Source organism: Dama dama, chromosome X, assembly GCF_033118175.1.
Source record: "Dama dama isolate Ldn47 chromosome X, ASM3311817v1, whole genome shotgun sequence".
NCBI lineage: Eukaryota > Metazoa > Chordata > Mammalia > Artiodactyla > Cervidae > Dama > Dama dama.
This window is the reverse complement of record NC_083714.1, coordinates 123,591,506-123,608,553: the sequence shown is the minus strand read 5'-3', so window position 1 is coordinate 123,608,553 and position 17,048 is coordinate 123,591,506. Positions and strand designations below refer to the sequence as shown.

Here is a 17,048-nt window from a genome sequence, read left to right as displayed (position 1 = left end):
GGATATACAATGGAAAAAAGACAACCTCTTTAACAAGTGGTGCTGGGAAAACTGGTCAACCACTTGTAAAAGAATGAAACTAGAACACTTTCTAACACCATACACAAAAATAAACTCAAAATGGATTAAAGATCTAAATGTAAGACCAGAAACTATAAAACTCCTAGAGGAGAACATAGGCAAAACACTCTCCGACATAAATCAAAGCAAGATCCTCTATGACCCACCTCCCAGAATATTGGAAATAAAAGCAAAACTAAACAAATGGGACCTAATGAAACTTAAAAGCTTTTGCACTACAAAGGAAACTATAAGTAAGGTGAAAAGACAGCCCTCAGATTGGGAGAAAATAATAGCAAATGAAGCAACAGACAAAGGATTAATCTCAAAAATATACAAGCAACTCCTGCAGCTCAATTCCAGAAAAATAAATGACCCAATCAAAAAATGGGCCAAAGAACTAAACAGACATTTCTCCAAAGAAGACATACAGATGGCTAACAAACACATGAAAAGATGCTCAACATCACTCATTATCAGAGAAATGCAAATCAAAACCACAATGAGGTACCATTACACGCCAGTCAGGATGGCTGCTATCCAAAAGTCTACAAGCAATAAATGCTGGAGAGGGTGTGGAGAAAAGGGAACCCTCTTACACTGTTGGTGGGAATGCAAACTAGTACAGCTGCTATGGAAAACAGTGTGGAGATTTCTTAAAAAACTGGAAATAGAACTGCCATATGACCCAGCAATCCCACTTCTGGGCATACACACTGAGGAAACCAGATCTGAAAGAGACACGTGCACCCCAATGTTCATCGCAGCGCTGTTTATAATAGCCAGGACATGGAAGCAACCTAGATGCCCATCAGCAGATGAATGGATAAGGAAGCTGTGGTACATATACACCATGGAATATTACTCAGCCATTAAAAAGAATTCATTTGAACCAGTCCTAATGAGATGGATGAAGCTGGAGCCCATTATACAGAGTGAAGTAAGCCAGAAAGATAAAGAACATTACAGCATACTGACACATGTATATGGAATTTAGAAAGGTGATAACGATAACCCTATATGCAGAACAGAAAAAGAGACACAGAAACACAGAACAGACTTTTGAACTTTGTGGGAGAATGTGAGGGTGGGATATTTGAAAAGAACAGCATGTATACTATCTATGGTGAAACAGATCACCAGCCCAGGTGGGATGCACGAGACAAGTGCTCGGGCCTGGTGCACTGGGAAGACCCAGAGGAATCGGGTGGAGAGGGAGGTGGGAGGGGGGATCGGGATTGGGAATACATGTAAATAAAAAAAAAAAAATAAAATAAAATAAAAAAAAAAAGAAAACAAAACCACAAACACCTGGAAAGTTCCTATTTCCAATGTAACTCCTAATCAATTGCAAAATCTTTCCTCAATCTTAAAGAGACTGTAGATTCAGAGCCTAAATGAACCACGGGAGGGGCAGAGGGACGAGAAACTGAACTGGTTAACCAACTTGAAAACAAAAGTTTCATCTCAATAAGGGAGGTGAACTGTAACTTCTCCTCTGGGAAGAAGCTGGAAAACCTTCCAGGCTCACAAGGCAGCTAGGACCTGGCGTTTCGTTCCGTTTCAGCCAGGCACTCCCGCACCAATCCTCGGGCATGGATGATGCCCCGTTTTAGTCTCTCCATCGCACTCTTGCTGCCCGCGTAGGTGGGTCTGATCTCCTTCCCCAGCTCTTCGATGATGGCCAGCAGCTTGGCATATTTGCTCTGGGGCACCTGGCTGTTCCCAGTACCCTGGGTGTAGCCTAGAGATGGCGGCCCGTAGTCACTCAGCAGCTGGCGGTACTGTGAAGACGTGGCCATGCTGGTGGAGGGCGGGTGGACGCTCCCAGCGGCGTTGAGGAAGGCGGCGGGCATGTGTGCGGTCAAGTTCGGTTTGTAAGACCCCGAGCGGCGAGGCGCGCCGGGGCGCAGCGGGGCCCGGCCCGCTAGGGCGGCGGCGGCGAGGCGGTCCCGGCGTCCGTGCGCCCGTCCGTGCGCCCGCCGAGCTCCCGCGCCCTTTTTGTTGTTGACGGCTCGGGCCGCACTGGCAGATATGGCCGTCCCTCACCCTGACACCCGCTGCAGTATATCACCCATACATCCGGCGGGCGCGCGGGCGCAGGGGCGGCCGCAAACTTTGAGCGGAGCCAGCGGGCCGGCCCGGGCCGGGAGGGGGCGGCCTGGCGCGCCGCGGCCGGGCGTCCTCTTATGATTTTCTTAATAACATTTTAGTTTCTCTACCTTACTTTATTGTAAGAATACAGTAGAAAATACTTACAGCATACAAAATATGCAATCACTGGTTATCAGTACGGCTTCCAGTCAACAGTAGGTTATCAGTAGTTAAGTTTGGACAGAGTGAAAAGTATACAGTTATTTTTGACTGCATGGGGGATTGGTGCCTCTAACCTCCGCATGGTTCAGGGTCAATTGTACATCAAAGGAAGTGAAATCAGGATCTCGAAGAGACATCTTCACTCCTGTGTTCATTGCACCATATTTACAATAGCCAAGATATGGTAACAGATTTATCTACCAACAGATAAATGGATAATAAAAATGTGGTAGACACAATGGGATATAATTACACCTTAAAAATAAAAGAAATCTTGTTATATGGGACAACATGGAGAAGCCACAGGGGCATTATTCTAAATGAAAAAGCCAGTCACAGAAAGACAAATGCTCCATGGTTCCACTTATATGAGGTATCTTAAATTTTTAAAAACATAGAAATCATGTCAATGTATGGCAAAACCCACTACAATATTGTAAAGTAATTAGCCTCCAACTAATAAAAATAAATGAAAAAAAAAAAAAAAAACACAGAAACACAGAAGGCCCAGGGCAGGGAGAAATGGGCAGTTGCTTTTCACTTGGTATAATGTTTCAGTTATGCAAGATGAATAAATTCCAGAGATCTGCTGTGTAACATTGTGCCTGTATTTAACAGTACTGTATTATGTGTCTAAAAATTTAAGACAGTAGATCTGATGTTAAGTGTTTTTACCACAACAATAATTTGAAAAGTTGATTGTCTTGCTCTCTCTCCAGTAGAGAGTAAGCTGATTAAGTGAACGCATTTAGAAAACTCTTTTATACTGTTAGAGAGTGAGAATGTCAATGGGTGAAGCCACTGTCGAAAACAACATTGAGGTTCCTCAAAAAATTAAAAACTGAATTACCATTTGATTCATCAAACCCACTTCTGGGTATCTATCCAAAGGAGTTAAAATTACACTCTCCAAGAGATATCAGTATTCCCATATTTGTTGCAGCATTATTCACAATAACCAAGACAGGGAAGCAGCCTAAATGTCCTTTGATGAATGAATGGATAAATATATGGTGTCTACATATCATGGAGTGTTGTGTGTGTGCGTTCTCAGTCGCTCAGTTGTGTCCAACTATTTTCCAACCCCATGGAATCCAGGCTCCTCTATCCATGGGATTTTCCACGCAAGAATACTAGAGGGGGTTGCTGTTTCCTCCTCCAGGGGAGGATGCCATTTCCTTCTCCAAGGGGTTACCTCTTACAAGTGGGTTACCATTTCCTCGTCCAGGGGATCATTCCAATCCAAGGACTGAACCCAGGTTTCCTGTGTGTCCTGCATTGGCAGGTGGATTATTTACCACTGAGCTACCTGGGAAGCCCATAATGGAGTAGTATTCAGCCTTAAAGAGAAGGAAACTTTGTCATTTGCCATAATAGAGATGATCAAGATGACATTATGCTAAGTGAAATAAGCCAGACACAGATTGACAAATACATGATACCACTTAAATGAGGAATCTAAAACAGGCAAACTGATAGAAGCAGGGTAGGATGGTGATTGCCAGGGCCTGGGAAGAGGCATAGTGAGAAAGTGATTGTCAAAGGACACAGATTTTCTGTTATATAAGATGAATAATTTCTAGAAATATACTGTATAGCATAGAGCTTATAGTTAACAATTCTATATTGGATACTTAAAGATTTTCGGAAAGTGTGGATGCTACATTAATTGTTCTTATTCCTCCCCACCTCCAAAAAAATAAATGAGTAAATAAATAATGAGGGTAGGAGGAAGCTTTGGAGATAATGGACATATTGTAGGCATATATTGTAAATATGGATCACAAGCAGGGGTGCCCACCATCCAGGCCTTGGATCAGAACCTCCTGTGAGAGCAGTAGGGACATTTAGATTAGAAATAAAGTTCATAATAAATGGAATGTGCTTGAATTATCCCAAAACTATCCCCCACTCCCAGTCTGTGGAAATATTGTCTTCTACAAAACCAGTCCCTGGTGCCAAAAAGGTTAGGCACTGCTGATAGAAGATGTCAAAAGCAGGGGTAGAGAGGGCAGGCAGTTGGAGTTGAAAGCAAGTGTAAATGGCCTGCGGTGAGGCAGTTTGGAGCCTTGTTGTTGTTCAGTCATTGTCATGTCCCACTCTTTGTGACACCATGGACTGCAGCTCACCAGGCCCCCCTGCCCTTCACTATATCCCAGAGTTCTCTCAAACTCATGTGCATGGAGTCAGTGATGCCATCCAAGTATCTCATCCTCTGCACCTCCTTCTTCTCCTGCCCTCAATCTTTCCTTCCTAGCATCAGGGTGTTTTCCAACAAGTCGGCTCTTTGCATCAAGTGGTTAAAGTATTGGAGCTTCAACTTCAGCATCTGTCCTTCCAATGAATATTCAGGGTTGATATCCTTTAGGATGGACTGACTTGATCTCCTTGCTGTCCGAGGGACTCTCTAGAGCCTTCTCCAAGACCACAGTTCGAAAGCATCAATTATTTGGTGCTCAGCCTGCTTTATGGTCCAACTGTCAAATTCATACATGACTACTGGAAAAACCATACCTTTGACTATAGTGACCTTTGTTGGCAAAGTGATGTCTCTGTTTTTTAATACACTGTCTAGGTTTGGAGCCTTAGGAAAATGCAAAGCCATCAGTGAGAGGTCATTTTAAGTGAAGTAGCTGTGGGGTAGACAGACAGTGGAAGTGGTGGGCATGACCAGATCCTCAGATGGAGGGCCTAAGAGAGTCCAAAGTCTCCAGGACTGGTGACCGTTACCCTGGGTTGAGGGAGCCAGAGACCTCTCCATTAAGAAAGTACTCAATTATTTTATCTTGTGTGTAACTGGGAAAATTCTAGGCAAGTTCTAGTTTTTTTGTTGCTACTTAAATACGTGGAAATATTGGTTATTTAGGTGAAATGGTAGCTAGGAGGGAAGATACTGGTCAATGACAAAAATTCTAAAAACTTTGAGTTGTTTCCAACTGGGAAAGATTCTACCTCAAGGACATTCTATGTTACATCCTCTGGTGTGAATGTTACATGATCGTCCTTGCTACACTGTGATTTTCTTTGTCTTGGAGTTTGGGTAATGTGCTGGAGTTCATGGGGCTAGTGAAAGAGCATGTGAAACAATTGACTAGCTTAAACTGCTTTTGCCTCCTCAAAAAGATTGTTGATTAATCACACCTTGAGTCATTTTACAAAGAAAGAAGTTCATGTGTCCAAGAAGGAACGCATGACCTCAGGATGACCCCAGAGCAAGATCTTGAGACTGCAGAATTCAGAGAAGAGAAATGTTGCCCCGAGGGCCCTTTACAAAGTGAGAAGTCCTTCAGTGAAGAAAACCTGGCTTCCAGTAACCTGAGTAGCTGAAATGGACTAATTGAAGACTAGCCAATTAGCTTCCAAGTTAGAAATTCTCCTGACCCCTTAGATTTCAGGGGCTTCCATTGTGGCTCAGCTGGTAAAGAATCCACCTGCAATGCAGGAGACCTGGTTCGATCCCTGGGTTTGGAAGATCGCCTGGAGAAGGGAAAGGCTACCGACTCCAGTATTCTGGCCTGGAGAATTCCATGGACAGTCCATGGGGTCGCAAAGAGTTGGACACGACTGAAAAACTTTCACTTCATTTCACTTAGATTTCACCCAGGCTGCTGAATTGAAGAGAGATGTGAAACCTTGTCTTCTGCATTGGTCAGCCTCTCTTTTCTCAAAAACTCTTGCCTTAAGTATTGGCTTCTGTGCACATCAGGCAGTGAGCCCATGTTCATTGAATTTGGGCAGCCCAGTTGAGATTTAGGACTTGTGACCATCTGCTTGAGGCACTGTAGCCCCTGGCAGAGTGTGGGCCCTCAGCACCCACCCTGAGTGGCCACCTCGACTGAGTTTGTCTAGAGAATCATCTCTAGGGTTCCTGTTTCCTCACCATGGCACTCTGGGATCCTCAGGCCCCTCTCACTTTTAAGAAAAGGAACAGCTCCAGGATAATACATCTTCGGGGTGAGTAAACTCGTTAAAATGTGCCAGTAGTTAAATGTGCTAAATGTAGTTAAAATGTGCCTGTAGTCTAGTAATCTCATCAGGACTGTGGGTTAGAATGGATGAGATGGTTGGATGGCATCACCAGTTCAATGGACTTGACTTTGAGCAAACCCCAGAGTATAGTGAAGGACAGGGAAGCCTGGTGTTCTGCAGTCCATGGGGTCGCAAAGAGTCGGACATGACAGGATGACTGAAGAATGATAACAACACTGTGGGATAGACTCCCACCTAGGGGAGTTTATTACATTTGGTTAGAATCCTAAGGCTACAACCATGGGTTAGAGACCCACCTTAAGATGACAATGCAAGAGGTTAGAGCTGCTGAGGTACTCAAAGGATTGGGTTAGAGCTCCGACTACTGGGTTAAGGTCCCAGGCCTTTGGATTTACTTGCTTGTTTGTCTGTGTCTGACTGTTATATGTGTTGGGATTTGGCTAATAGGAGTTGGCTTTTGGTTGACTGTGACAAAACTTTATTAAACCTGATATTAATGAGGGTTCTCTGAATCAGGAGATAAAACACCTTGCTCCCGAACTGGAAACATTGCTTTATGGAGGTGATGGGGTTTTTCCCCCTTGCCTAAGTGATGACCCAGAGGTATTGTTACAGATGGATATTCTTTTTTTTTTTTTTTTTTTTTTAATTATTGGAGAATTGTTGATTTACAATCTTGTGTTAGTTTCAGGTGTACAGCAAAGTGATTCAATTACACTTATATTCAGTCTTTTCCAGATTCATTTCCCATATAGGCTATTACAGAATATTGAGTAGAGTCGCCTATGCTATATAGGAGGTCCTGTTCGGTTATCTATTTTCTGTATTGGTGGTGTGTGTATGTTCATCTCAGGTTTCTAATGTAACCCTCCCACCAAAGTTTCCCCTTTGGTAATCATAAGTCTGTTTTCAAATTGTGTGAGTGTATTTCTGTTTTGTAAATAAGTCCATCTGTGTCATTTTAAAAAATTAGATTGCACCTATGAGCAATATACTATGGTATTTGTCTTTGTCTGACTTCACTCAGTATGACAATCTCTAGATCCATCCATGTTGCTGAAAATGACATTATTTCATTCTTTTTTATGGCTGAGTATTCTTCCATTGTATTTATGTATCACATCTTATTCATATGTTGATGGACCTGTAGATGGTTTCCATGTCTTAGCTATTGTAAACAGTGCTGCAGTGAACATGGGGGTGCTTGTTCCTATTCAAATTATGGTTTTCTTCAGATATATGCCCAGGTAGTCTATTTTTAAAAATTTTATTGGAGTAAAATTGATTTACAATGTTGTTTTAGTTTCAGGTGTATAGCAAAGTGATTCAGTTATATATATATATATACATATATTCATTCACTTTCAGTTTATCATATAGGTTATCAAAGAAAATTGATTAGAGTTCCCTGTGTTATGCAGGGTGTCCTTATTGGTTACCTATTATATATATAGTGGTGTAAGTTTATCCCAAGCTCCTGTTTTATCCTTCCCTCACTGCATTTCCCCTTTAGTAACTAAAATTTTGTTTTCAATGTCCGTAATTCTTTCTGTTCTGTAAATAACTACATTTTATCACTTTTTAAATTTAGATTCCACATATAAGGGCTATATTTGTCTTTGTCTGACTTACTTCACTTAGTATGACAATCCCTAGGTCCATCCATGTTGCTGCAAATGGCATTCTTTCATTCTTTGTTATGGCTGAGTAATGTTCCTTTGTGTTTATGGACCACGTATTTATCTACTCTTCTGTTGGTAGACATTTAGGTTGCTTCCATATCTTGGCTATTGTAAATAAGGCTACAGTGAACATTGGGGTGCTTGTACCTTTTTGGAATTATGGTTTTCTCTGGATATATGCCCTGGATTCAGATTGCCGGATATTATGGTAAAATTATTTTTCTGTTTTATTTTATTGTAGTACAATTGATTTATAATGTGTTAGTTTCAGGTGTATAACAAAGTGATTTAGTTATACCTACACATATATTCATTCATTTTCAGATTCTTTTCTCATACAGGTTATTACAGAATAATGAGTAGAGTTCCCTCTGCTATACAGTAGGTACTTTTTGGTTATTCTGAAGCGACTTAGCAACAGCAGCATTATACATAGTAATTGTGTATGTGGGCTTCCCAGTGGTAAAGAATCCACCTACCAATGGAGGAGACACAAGAGAAGTGGGTGCAATCCCTGGATCAGAAAGATCCCCTAGAGCAGTAAATGTCAACTCACTCCAGTATTTTGACCTGGAAAATTCCATGGACAGAGGAGTCTGGTGAGCTACAATCTATGGAGTCATGAGGAGTCAGACACGAGAGTTGTGTATGTCTATCTCTAGCTCCTAAAGCATCCCTCCCCCAACATTTTTCCAGTGGTAACTACAAGCTTGTTTTTGATATCCAGAAGTCTATCTCTGTTTTGTAAACAAGTCCATTTATGTCATTTAAAAAAATTAGGTTCCATGTTTGAGTGATATTATATGATATGTCTTTCTCTGTCTTACTTAGTATGACATTCCCTAGGTCCATCCATGTTGCTGCAAATGGCATTATTTAATTCTTTTTTATGGCCGAATAATATTCCATTGTATGTATGTACCACATCTGCTTTATTCACTCCTCTGTCGATGGACATTTAAGTTACTTCCATGTCTTGGCTAATGTAAATAGTGCTGTAATGAAGATTGGGTGCATGTATATTTATGAATCATAGATTTCTCTGGATATGTGCCAGGAGTGGGATTACTGGATCATATGGTAACTCTATTTTTAGTTTTTCAAGGAACTTCCATAATGTTCTCCATAGTGGCTATGTCAATTTGCATTCCCACCGAGCGTGCAAGAGTGTTCCCTTTTCTCCACACTCTCCATCATTTATTATTTGTAGATTTGGGGATCAGAGAAGGCAGTGGCAACCCACTCCAGTACTCTTGCCTGGAAAATCCCATGAACGGAGGAGGCTGGTAGGCTGCAGTCCATGGGGTCACAAAGAGTCAGACACGACTGAGTGACTTCACTTTCACTTTTCACTTGTATGCATTGGAGAAGGAAATGGCAACCCACTCCAGTGTTCTTGCCTGGAGAATCCCAGGGACAGGGGAGCCTGGTGGGCTGCTGCCCATGGGGTCGCACAGAGTCAGACACGACTGAAGCGACTTAGCAGCAGCAGCAGATTTGGGGATGATGACCATTCTGGCTGGTGTGAGGTGATACCTCATTGTAGTTTTGATTTGCATTTTTCTGATAATTAGTGATGTTGAGCATCTTTTCATGTGTTATTTGGCCATCTGTATTTCTTCTTTGAAGGAGTGTTTATTTATATCTGCTGCCCATTAATGATTGGACTGTTTATTTGACAGAGTGTGTGAACCTTTTATATATTTTGCAGATTAATCCCTTGTTGTTTGCTTTATTTGCAAATATTTTCTCTCATTCTGTGAGCTTTATTTTTGTTTATGGTTTCTTTTGCTTTGTGGAAGCTTTTAATTTTAATTAGATGCCACCTATTTATTTTTCTTTTTATTTTGATTATGAGGTAGATCAAAAATCATTGCTAAAAGCAAAAAAAAAGTAAGCCAGAAAGATAAAGAACATTACAGCATACTAACACATATATATGGAATTTAGAAAGATGGTAATGATAACCCTATATGCAAAACAGAAAAAGAGACACAGAAATACAGAACAGACTTTTGAACTCTGTGGGAGAAGGTGAGGGTGGGATGTTTCGAGAGAACAGCATGTATATTATCTATAGTGAAACAGATCACCAGCCCAGGTGGGATGCATGAGACAAGTGCTCAGGCCTGGTGCACTGGGAAGACCCAGAGGAATCGGGTGGAGAGGGAGGTGGGAGGGGGGATCGGGATGGGGAATACATGTAACTCCATGGCTGGTTCATGTCAATGTATGACAAAACCCACTGAAATATTGTGAAGTAATTAGCCTCCAACTAATAAAAAAAAATTTAAAAAAATACTGCAATTGATGTCAAAGAGTGTTCTTCCTAGGTTTACCTCTGAGAGTTTTATAGTGTCTGGCTTTACATTTCGGTCTTTGATCCATTTTGAGTTTATTTTTGTGTATGGTGTTAGAGAATGTTCTAAATTCATTCTTTTCCATGTAGCTGTCCAGTTTTCACAGTACCACTTATTGAAGAGACTGTCTTTTTTGGTTTGTTAGTATTTTGTTGAGGATTTTTGCATCTATTTTCCTCAGTGATATTGGCCTGTAATTTTCTTTCTTTCTTTTTTGTGGTGGTTCTCTCACTTTTCTATCAGGGTGATGGTGGCCCCATAGAATGAGCTTGGGAGTAATCCTTCCTCTGCAATTTTTTGGAAGAGTTTGAGTTGGATAGGTGCTGACTCTTCTCTAACTATTTGATAGAATTCACCTGTGAAAGCATCTGGTCCTGGACTTTTTATTGGAAATGTTTAAATCACCGTTTCAATTTCAATACTTGTGATCCGTCTGTTCACATTGTCTATTTCTTCCTTGTTCAGTCTTAGAAGGTTGTACCTCTAAGAATCTGTCCATTTATTCTAGTTTGTCCATTTTATTTGCATATAGTTGTCTGTAGTAGTCATTTATGATCCTTTGAATTTTACATGAGTGTATTCTTAATGAAACCAGCCCTGATTACCTTGTTGTGGTGAGGGCATAAAGGTAAAATGAGGGAGTGTAAAGCAGGAAAATTCTTCCCCACCCCCAGAAGAATGTACCTTGAGCCTGGGTTAAAGAATTTTATACAATTGGACACATTATGGTGTTTCCTCACTAAAAATTCTAGTCCTCTTCTGTATCAACCAGAATAGCAGAGAGTTAGCTTGAACTGCTTTTATGTTTGTGTGTGTGTGTGATGTTAAAAATGAAATTTTACCAGGAGAAACAGCCACTTGTTGTGATGTTAAGGCCACGGGCTACATAGAGGCTTGAGGTGAATGTGTTCCACCTGGAAATTGCTCAGACATCTAGATTTGCTTGTCTGTGATCTCTGCTGGAGGGATAAAATGTTTTGGTCATCAACCAGAAAGATTAAACCACAACATGCTCAGAAAGGAGGTGAGGAAATTGGTGTTAAATGTGTGTGCGCCTGAATTGCTCTCTGAAACTCAGCTCTGACTGAGTTTAAGACAGCTTCCTCTTTCACTTTCTTCAATGTGATGCAATCACTCTTTCACCTTCCTCCTCATGGCATATGTTTTTCAAGGTGGAGAGTGAGACAGAACCTAAAATTCCATAGGACCTTGTCAGTAGACAAGCTTGTCCTCAGCACGTGGCAGAGTGGAAATATTAGGAGCCTCTGACCAAGTGGGCTCCAGTCATGGAACTGGTGGGACAGATTCCTTTGAATTTGGGTAGCATGTGTAACTCTCAAGCTAAAGTTGGAAAGCCACCTCTAATACAAAACTTTTCAGGGTTCTTTAAGTGAACGCTCAGATCCAAGCTGGTCACCTTGAGACTGTCTATTCCTTTTAGTGGCTTCTCCAGAGAATTCATACAGCCAATTCCTCCCAGAAACCAACCTAGGAGATGGAATTGGGTCCTAAATTAAGGGACACTGCCTCTAGTTTGCCCATTTTCTTCCTAGAAAGGAACAAAGCACTCTGAGCCACAGATAGACAAGCCCTGATGACTTTCCTACAGCTCCCATGAAAGCAAGGGTTTTCCAAGGGAAGCCAACATTTCTGCCTCATCCAAGACCTCAAGTTCCTGATAAGAGTGCTGGTTGATGTCAGCTGCAATCCATGAAGGCTGGGAAGAGGCAGCAAGCATTGGTTAAGGCAGTTGATCCTAGCTCTGTTTGCTGGCCAAAACGTAAACTTTTTGAGCACTACAGTGGAGGAAATCGGTCAGTCAACTGCAGAGCTCAGTTTGCGCTGATGAGTGGCTAGGAAGAGCCAAGACAGCTGACCCATTAGTAATAAAAGTCCATCCAGGCACCAAAACTCCAAACTTAAAGCAATAGCCTATAAAGAGACATGTGAAGGAAGTTAAATCTGATAATTACCTTTCTTAAATACCAATTAATCCAACTTTGTCAGTGCTTATATCATACTCCAGTCTGGTTGGTACACAGATTTGAGACCTGGAATTATCATTTTGTGCAGAATTTGAGAATCATTAACCAAATTGAGGATGATTTCCCACAAGATTGAAGAATGTACAAAGAGAGATGGTGGGGATTGAAACATAAAACATCAACCAATTTAACCTTGTTTTGCTTCCTTAAAACAGGTTGTTGGTTAATGAAACCTTGAGTTATTTTTAGAGACAGCACCAGGCATGTACAAAAAGGAGCCCCAGTTTCCAGGATGACCCCCGAACCAAGAGGGTTCAGTCTGTGGAACTCTCAGAATAGGAATTTTGCTGTGGGAGAACTGTATGAAGTCCTTCAATACGGAAAATCTGGCTTCTAGCAGCATGAATAGCTTAAGTGAACTAATTCAAGACTAGCCAATTAGCTTCCAAGTTTGCAGTTCCCCTAAACCCTTTAATTTTACCTCAAACTCTGGATTGAGGGGACAGATTTGAGAGCCCTGCCTCGTGTCTTCTTGCCACTCCACCTTGGAATAAAATTTTTCTCTCAAAAGCCCGTTCCATAGTATTGGCTTCTATGTGCATCATGCAGCGGGCCCTTGCTGGGGAACACTCGTGACTGATAGGCCTGGAATTAGATTCTTCTCTGAATTCCTCTAGATTCCACACTGTTAGACTCCCCTTGATCTAAAGCAGAGCTTGTGTTCCTTAACACTCAAATGTATCTTGGGATAAAAGTAAGGACACTGGATATATTCCAATGCACTTCTTTAGGCACAAAGCCTTGAAGGCTACCTCAGGAAATGAGAGCAATGAGGAGGAGAAACAGATGATAGTGACAATAAGATCATCTCTCTATGCAGTGTCAGATAATCTCAATCAGAATAGCACAAAGCCATCTTGGATGGCTTTTTTCCTTTAGAATTGTACTCATATCTCAGATATCGTGAGTTTGGTTCTAGATCACTGCAATAAAGTGAATATTGCCATAAAGTAAATCACAGGGATTTCAGGGTTTCCCAGTGCTTATAAAACTTGTTAACCCTATTGTACACCTACTAAAAAATGTCTAAAAAATATGCATACCTTAATTTAAAATTATAATACAGTTACAATGTAACAAAGAGAATGGATCAGAGCACCATAAGAAATAAAATAAGGAAAAAGTTTAAAATATTTAAAGAAGTAACAAAATGTGGCCCAGGGACCCCAAGTGAACACACGGTTTTGGGAAAATGGTAACATTGACATGTTCAATGCAGGGTTACTGTAAACTTTCATTTTGTAATGAAACACAGTATTTGTGAAGTATGATTAAGTGAAGTACAATGTTTCAAGGTATGCCTATTAATCAATTAAAACAATTCACATAAGAGTCTGACTCTTGCTTTTTAAAGATATTACTTTGTTTTAATTGGAGGCTTATTACTTTACAATATTTTAGTTGTTTTTGCCATACATCGACATGAATCAGCCACAGGTGTACATATGCCCCCCCCATCCTGAATCCGCCTCCCACCTCCCAAAAAGGACAGATCAGCATTTTTCTTTGAGTGTACCCCATTCTGCCCCATGCCTTCTCTGGCAATTCCCCATCTCACCTCAAGTCTGGGACATGAGACTGTAAGGTTTGCATTAGGGACACTTCTCAAGATTTTATAGGCATGTGGTTTTTCCCAGGAATTGTTTAATCCAAGAGATAGGCAAAATGAGGACCCCCATGAGTGAGGACTGGAGAGACAACCACCCTAAAATATAGGTCATTCGGAGACCTGCCCAAACTTGCTCTTGGACTTAGAATGCCCAGAGTGGGCATTGTCTCTTATAAGCCTTGTAGTTCTTTCTGAGATCAAAGTCTCTGGCTATGAAGAATGGCCTCAGGTGAGTGGAGGGAGAATCTCAGGTTGGAAGGTAAGGTCCCAGGACTGGCCAGGAGCATGGTGAGGTCCCTGAGTGAAGAAAGAAGTATCACTAGACCCACAAATGAGGAGGCTTTACAGACCCCTGCCCCTATTCTTAACCCTGGAGGCTCCAGGCAGAGTTATAAAGATGAGAAGCCTCTCAATTTTTGTCTGATCTAAGCGAGGGAAGGGCTTTGTCAGGATCAAACCCCAGTTCTGCAGAGCAGGGCACCTTGGTCATCACCACAGTGAAGATGAGGACCATCAGTGCTAATGAGATGGTCCCTCCCACCAAGGAGAAAGGCTCAAAGAGTGGCACCTCTCCTGTCAAGGAGAGATGCTCAGAGAAGTGCCCTGACTCCCCACTAGAGACTCAGGGCGGTGAGGGCTTTGATTGGGGGCTGGAGGACTCCAGTCCATAGAGCAAGGGGTCCCGAGCTCTGACACATGGCACGTGGAGGACCCTAGGGGATGACCCAGAGATCGCTGAACACTGAACGATGGGATCCCCACAAGCCCCACCCCTGGAATCATTCCCCAGAGATCCCACACAGGGCAGCCTTAGCTGGAAGTGTCTCACCCACCAACTTCCATGCTGGCGGTGAAGAGCTCTGACTGCTATTCAGGACGTTCATTTGGACGAGAGTGGATTCCCAGGACTGATCTAAAGGCATGGTGAGGACCTGAATGTGGACTCAAGGGACCATTGCCCCCTCCTGTAACAAAGCAAAACCCACAAAGTCTCGCCTCTGTGGTCAACAGGGAATGGTTCCTACAATGCTGTTAGGCTTCCTTTTTTGGTAATTCTTGATCTAAGAGATTCTTTAAGATCTAAGAGATTTCTTGATTCTGGAAATGAAGGAAATCTAGGCTCTAACTCCAGTCACAGGGAGAGCCCCGAGTGCTAAAAGGGCACGGGCAGTAAAGATGGTGACAGAAAGCAGCCCCCTTGCACTCAATTCCCGGACTTCTCCCCTGCTGAACTCTAGGAGGTAAAACTTTGTTTGGATGCTTGTGGACACAGTTCAGTAAAGGAAGGTGTGTTATTCTCTGATAGATAGGAAGATGGGGATGCCGAATGAGAACCATAGAACAACCACCCGCCCCCCGGTCCTGGATTTTCCCCCACCCCTATAGTACTATCTGAGAGCCTAAGCATCATGGTGGGATATGAGTCATCCTCACTTCTGATCTACAGTTACTAGGAAGTAAGGACTTAAGTTTGAGGGCCTGGCCTCTGGCCGGCAGAGGGTGGATTCCCAGCGCTGATCCAGATTTGAGGCGAAGACTGAGTTGGGACTGAGGCCGGGGACCACTCAGCCCATAACAGAGGGCTGCACCAAGTCTCACTGCTGCTGTAAGCCCTGGGAAGCCCTGACAGAGCCATCAAACTGAGTTCTCCCTGGGAAGTCTCAGGGATGGGAGGGCTTTGGTCAGGAGGAGTCCCTGTTTGCAGATGGAGGATACCTCTGTCCTAACTGCAGTGAAGTGAGTGCCCTAAGTACTGATTGGGGGCCCCTCCCCATTTAGGGGTGGTATCACAAAGTAGAGTGCCTACGTATCTGGGAGGCTCCAGTGAAGGGTAGTCACGTATGTAGTACCCTGACTTTGCCCCTCCGGGGACTCGGGGAATTGAGGACTTTGCTCTGAGGCTGAACAACCCAGGTTATTGGTGGGAGGAGTCCTAAGTTCTACCCAGACCTGAGTGAGGACTAAGGTGAACACCAACTCTAAACTTAAGTTCTCATAAATATTGGCCCTTTTCCATGTAGAAACCTAGAGTATCTGTAAAGATGAAGTCTTCTCACTTCTGTCTGGAGAGTTCAGAGAAGTGAGGATGTTGGACTAAGTGAATGACCTCAATTCTGCCAAGGTAGGAGGCCCAGGGCTTCAGAGGAGTCAGGGTGAGGACTCTGAAAGAACTGATATTTGCACTCACCCACCAACAGGGGATCAATAGAGAGTACCCTCCGCACCACCTGCCTCCTGGCTCAAAGCACTGAGAAGCCCAGGCATGAAGTCAGGTGTATGTGAACCCTCCTTTCCTTCTGATGGTACGGGATTGGAGAGAGCCTTTGTCTGAGAGGAGGTACACCAGGGCAGCAGACACGGGTGTCCCAGGCTCTACCTAGAGCCAAGGCAAGGCCATGAAAGAGGACAGAGAACCCCAGTGAGCCCAGGATAGAGTTCCCTAGAGCTGACTGCTGTGGGTGCCCCCTGCCAGGGACACAGGGCTGAAATGCCCCTTCACCTCTTAAGGTATCATAGGAAGATGAAGACCGGGCTTTGGGGTATAAGCTTAGACCACACAGAGGAGGGGGCCCTGCACCTGCCAAAAGTTGATACGATTGTCCTGAATATGAACCGAGAGGACCCCACCCTCCAGAATGGAGGGGGGTGCCCACAAGGACTAGATTGGCCCATTGCTCCTCAAGCCTCAGGAGGCAGCTGGCAGGGCTGGCAGGCTGAAGCCTGAGTCTCACCTTAATTATTCCAACAGAGTTTTCAGAGGACAGGGCAATCAGAACAGTAGTCCTCTGGGTTCACAGAGCAGGGCCCGCATGGAAACCTGCAGAGTGGACCTTCTTAAAAGTAAAGTGGTACCTCCCTGCCACAGGCGCTTCATCCTCTCATCCTCTCACCTCTCTGCCCAGATCATGTGCTGTTCTACCTGTGCTCCTGCCTGTTGTCCCTGACCACAGTCACCATGCCTCAGGGTAAGAGGGGTAAGAAGGGT

At 43.1% G+C, this 17,048-nt stretch overlaps 1 protein-coding gene across 1 annotated transcript; it reads right to left on the bottom strand.

Annotated features, from left to right (window-relative positions):
• Nucleotides 1-1,556: 1,556 nt before the first annotated feature.
• On the bottom strand, nucleotides 1,557-17,020 carry LOC133052864 (cyclin-dependent kinase 2-associated protein 1-like). The gene is made up of 2 exons (XM_061137687.1): nucleotides 16,983-17,020; nucleotides 1,557-2,085 (listed from the first exon to the last, which is right to left on the bottom strand). The coding sequence occupies exons 1-2, from the start codon at nucleotides 17,018-17,020 to the stop codon at nucleotides 1,599-1,601; spliced, it is 525 nt and encodes a 174-aa protein (XP_060993670.1). The 3' UTR covers nucleotides 1,557-1,598.
• Nucleotides 17,021-17,048: the final 28 nt, after the last annotated feature.

Bases quoted from the DNA above. Each gene is read 5' to 3' on its own strand.
- LOC133052864 (XM_061137687.1), bottom strand. From the start codon at position 17,020: ATGGTGACTGTGGTCAGGGACAACAGGCAGGAGCACAG. The intron at 2,086-16,982 runs GTAGAACAGCAC...CATATCTGCCAG, and splicing joins GACAACAGGCAGGAGCACAG to TGCGGCCCGAGCCGTCAACA.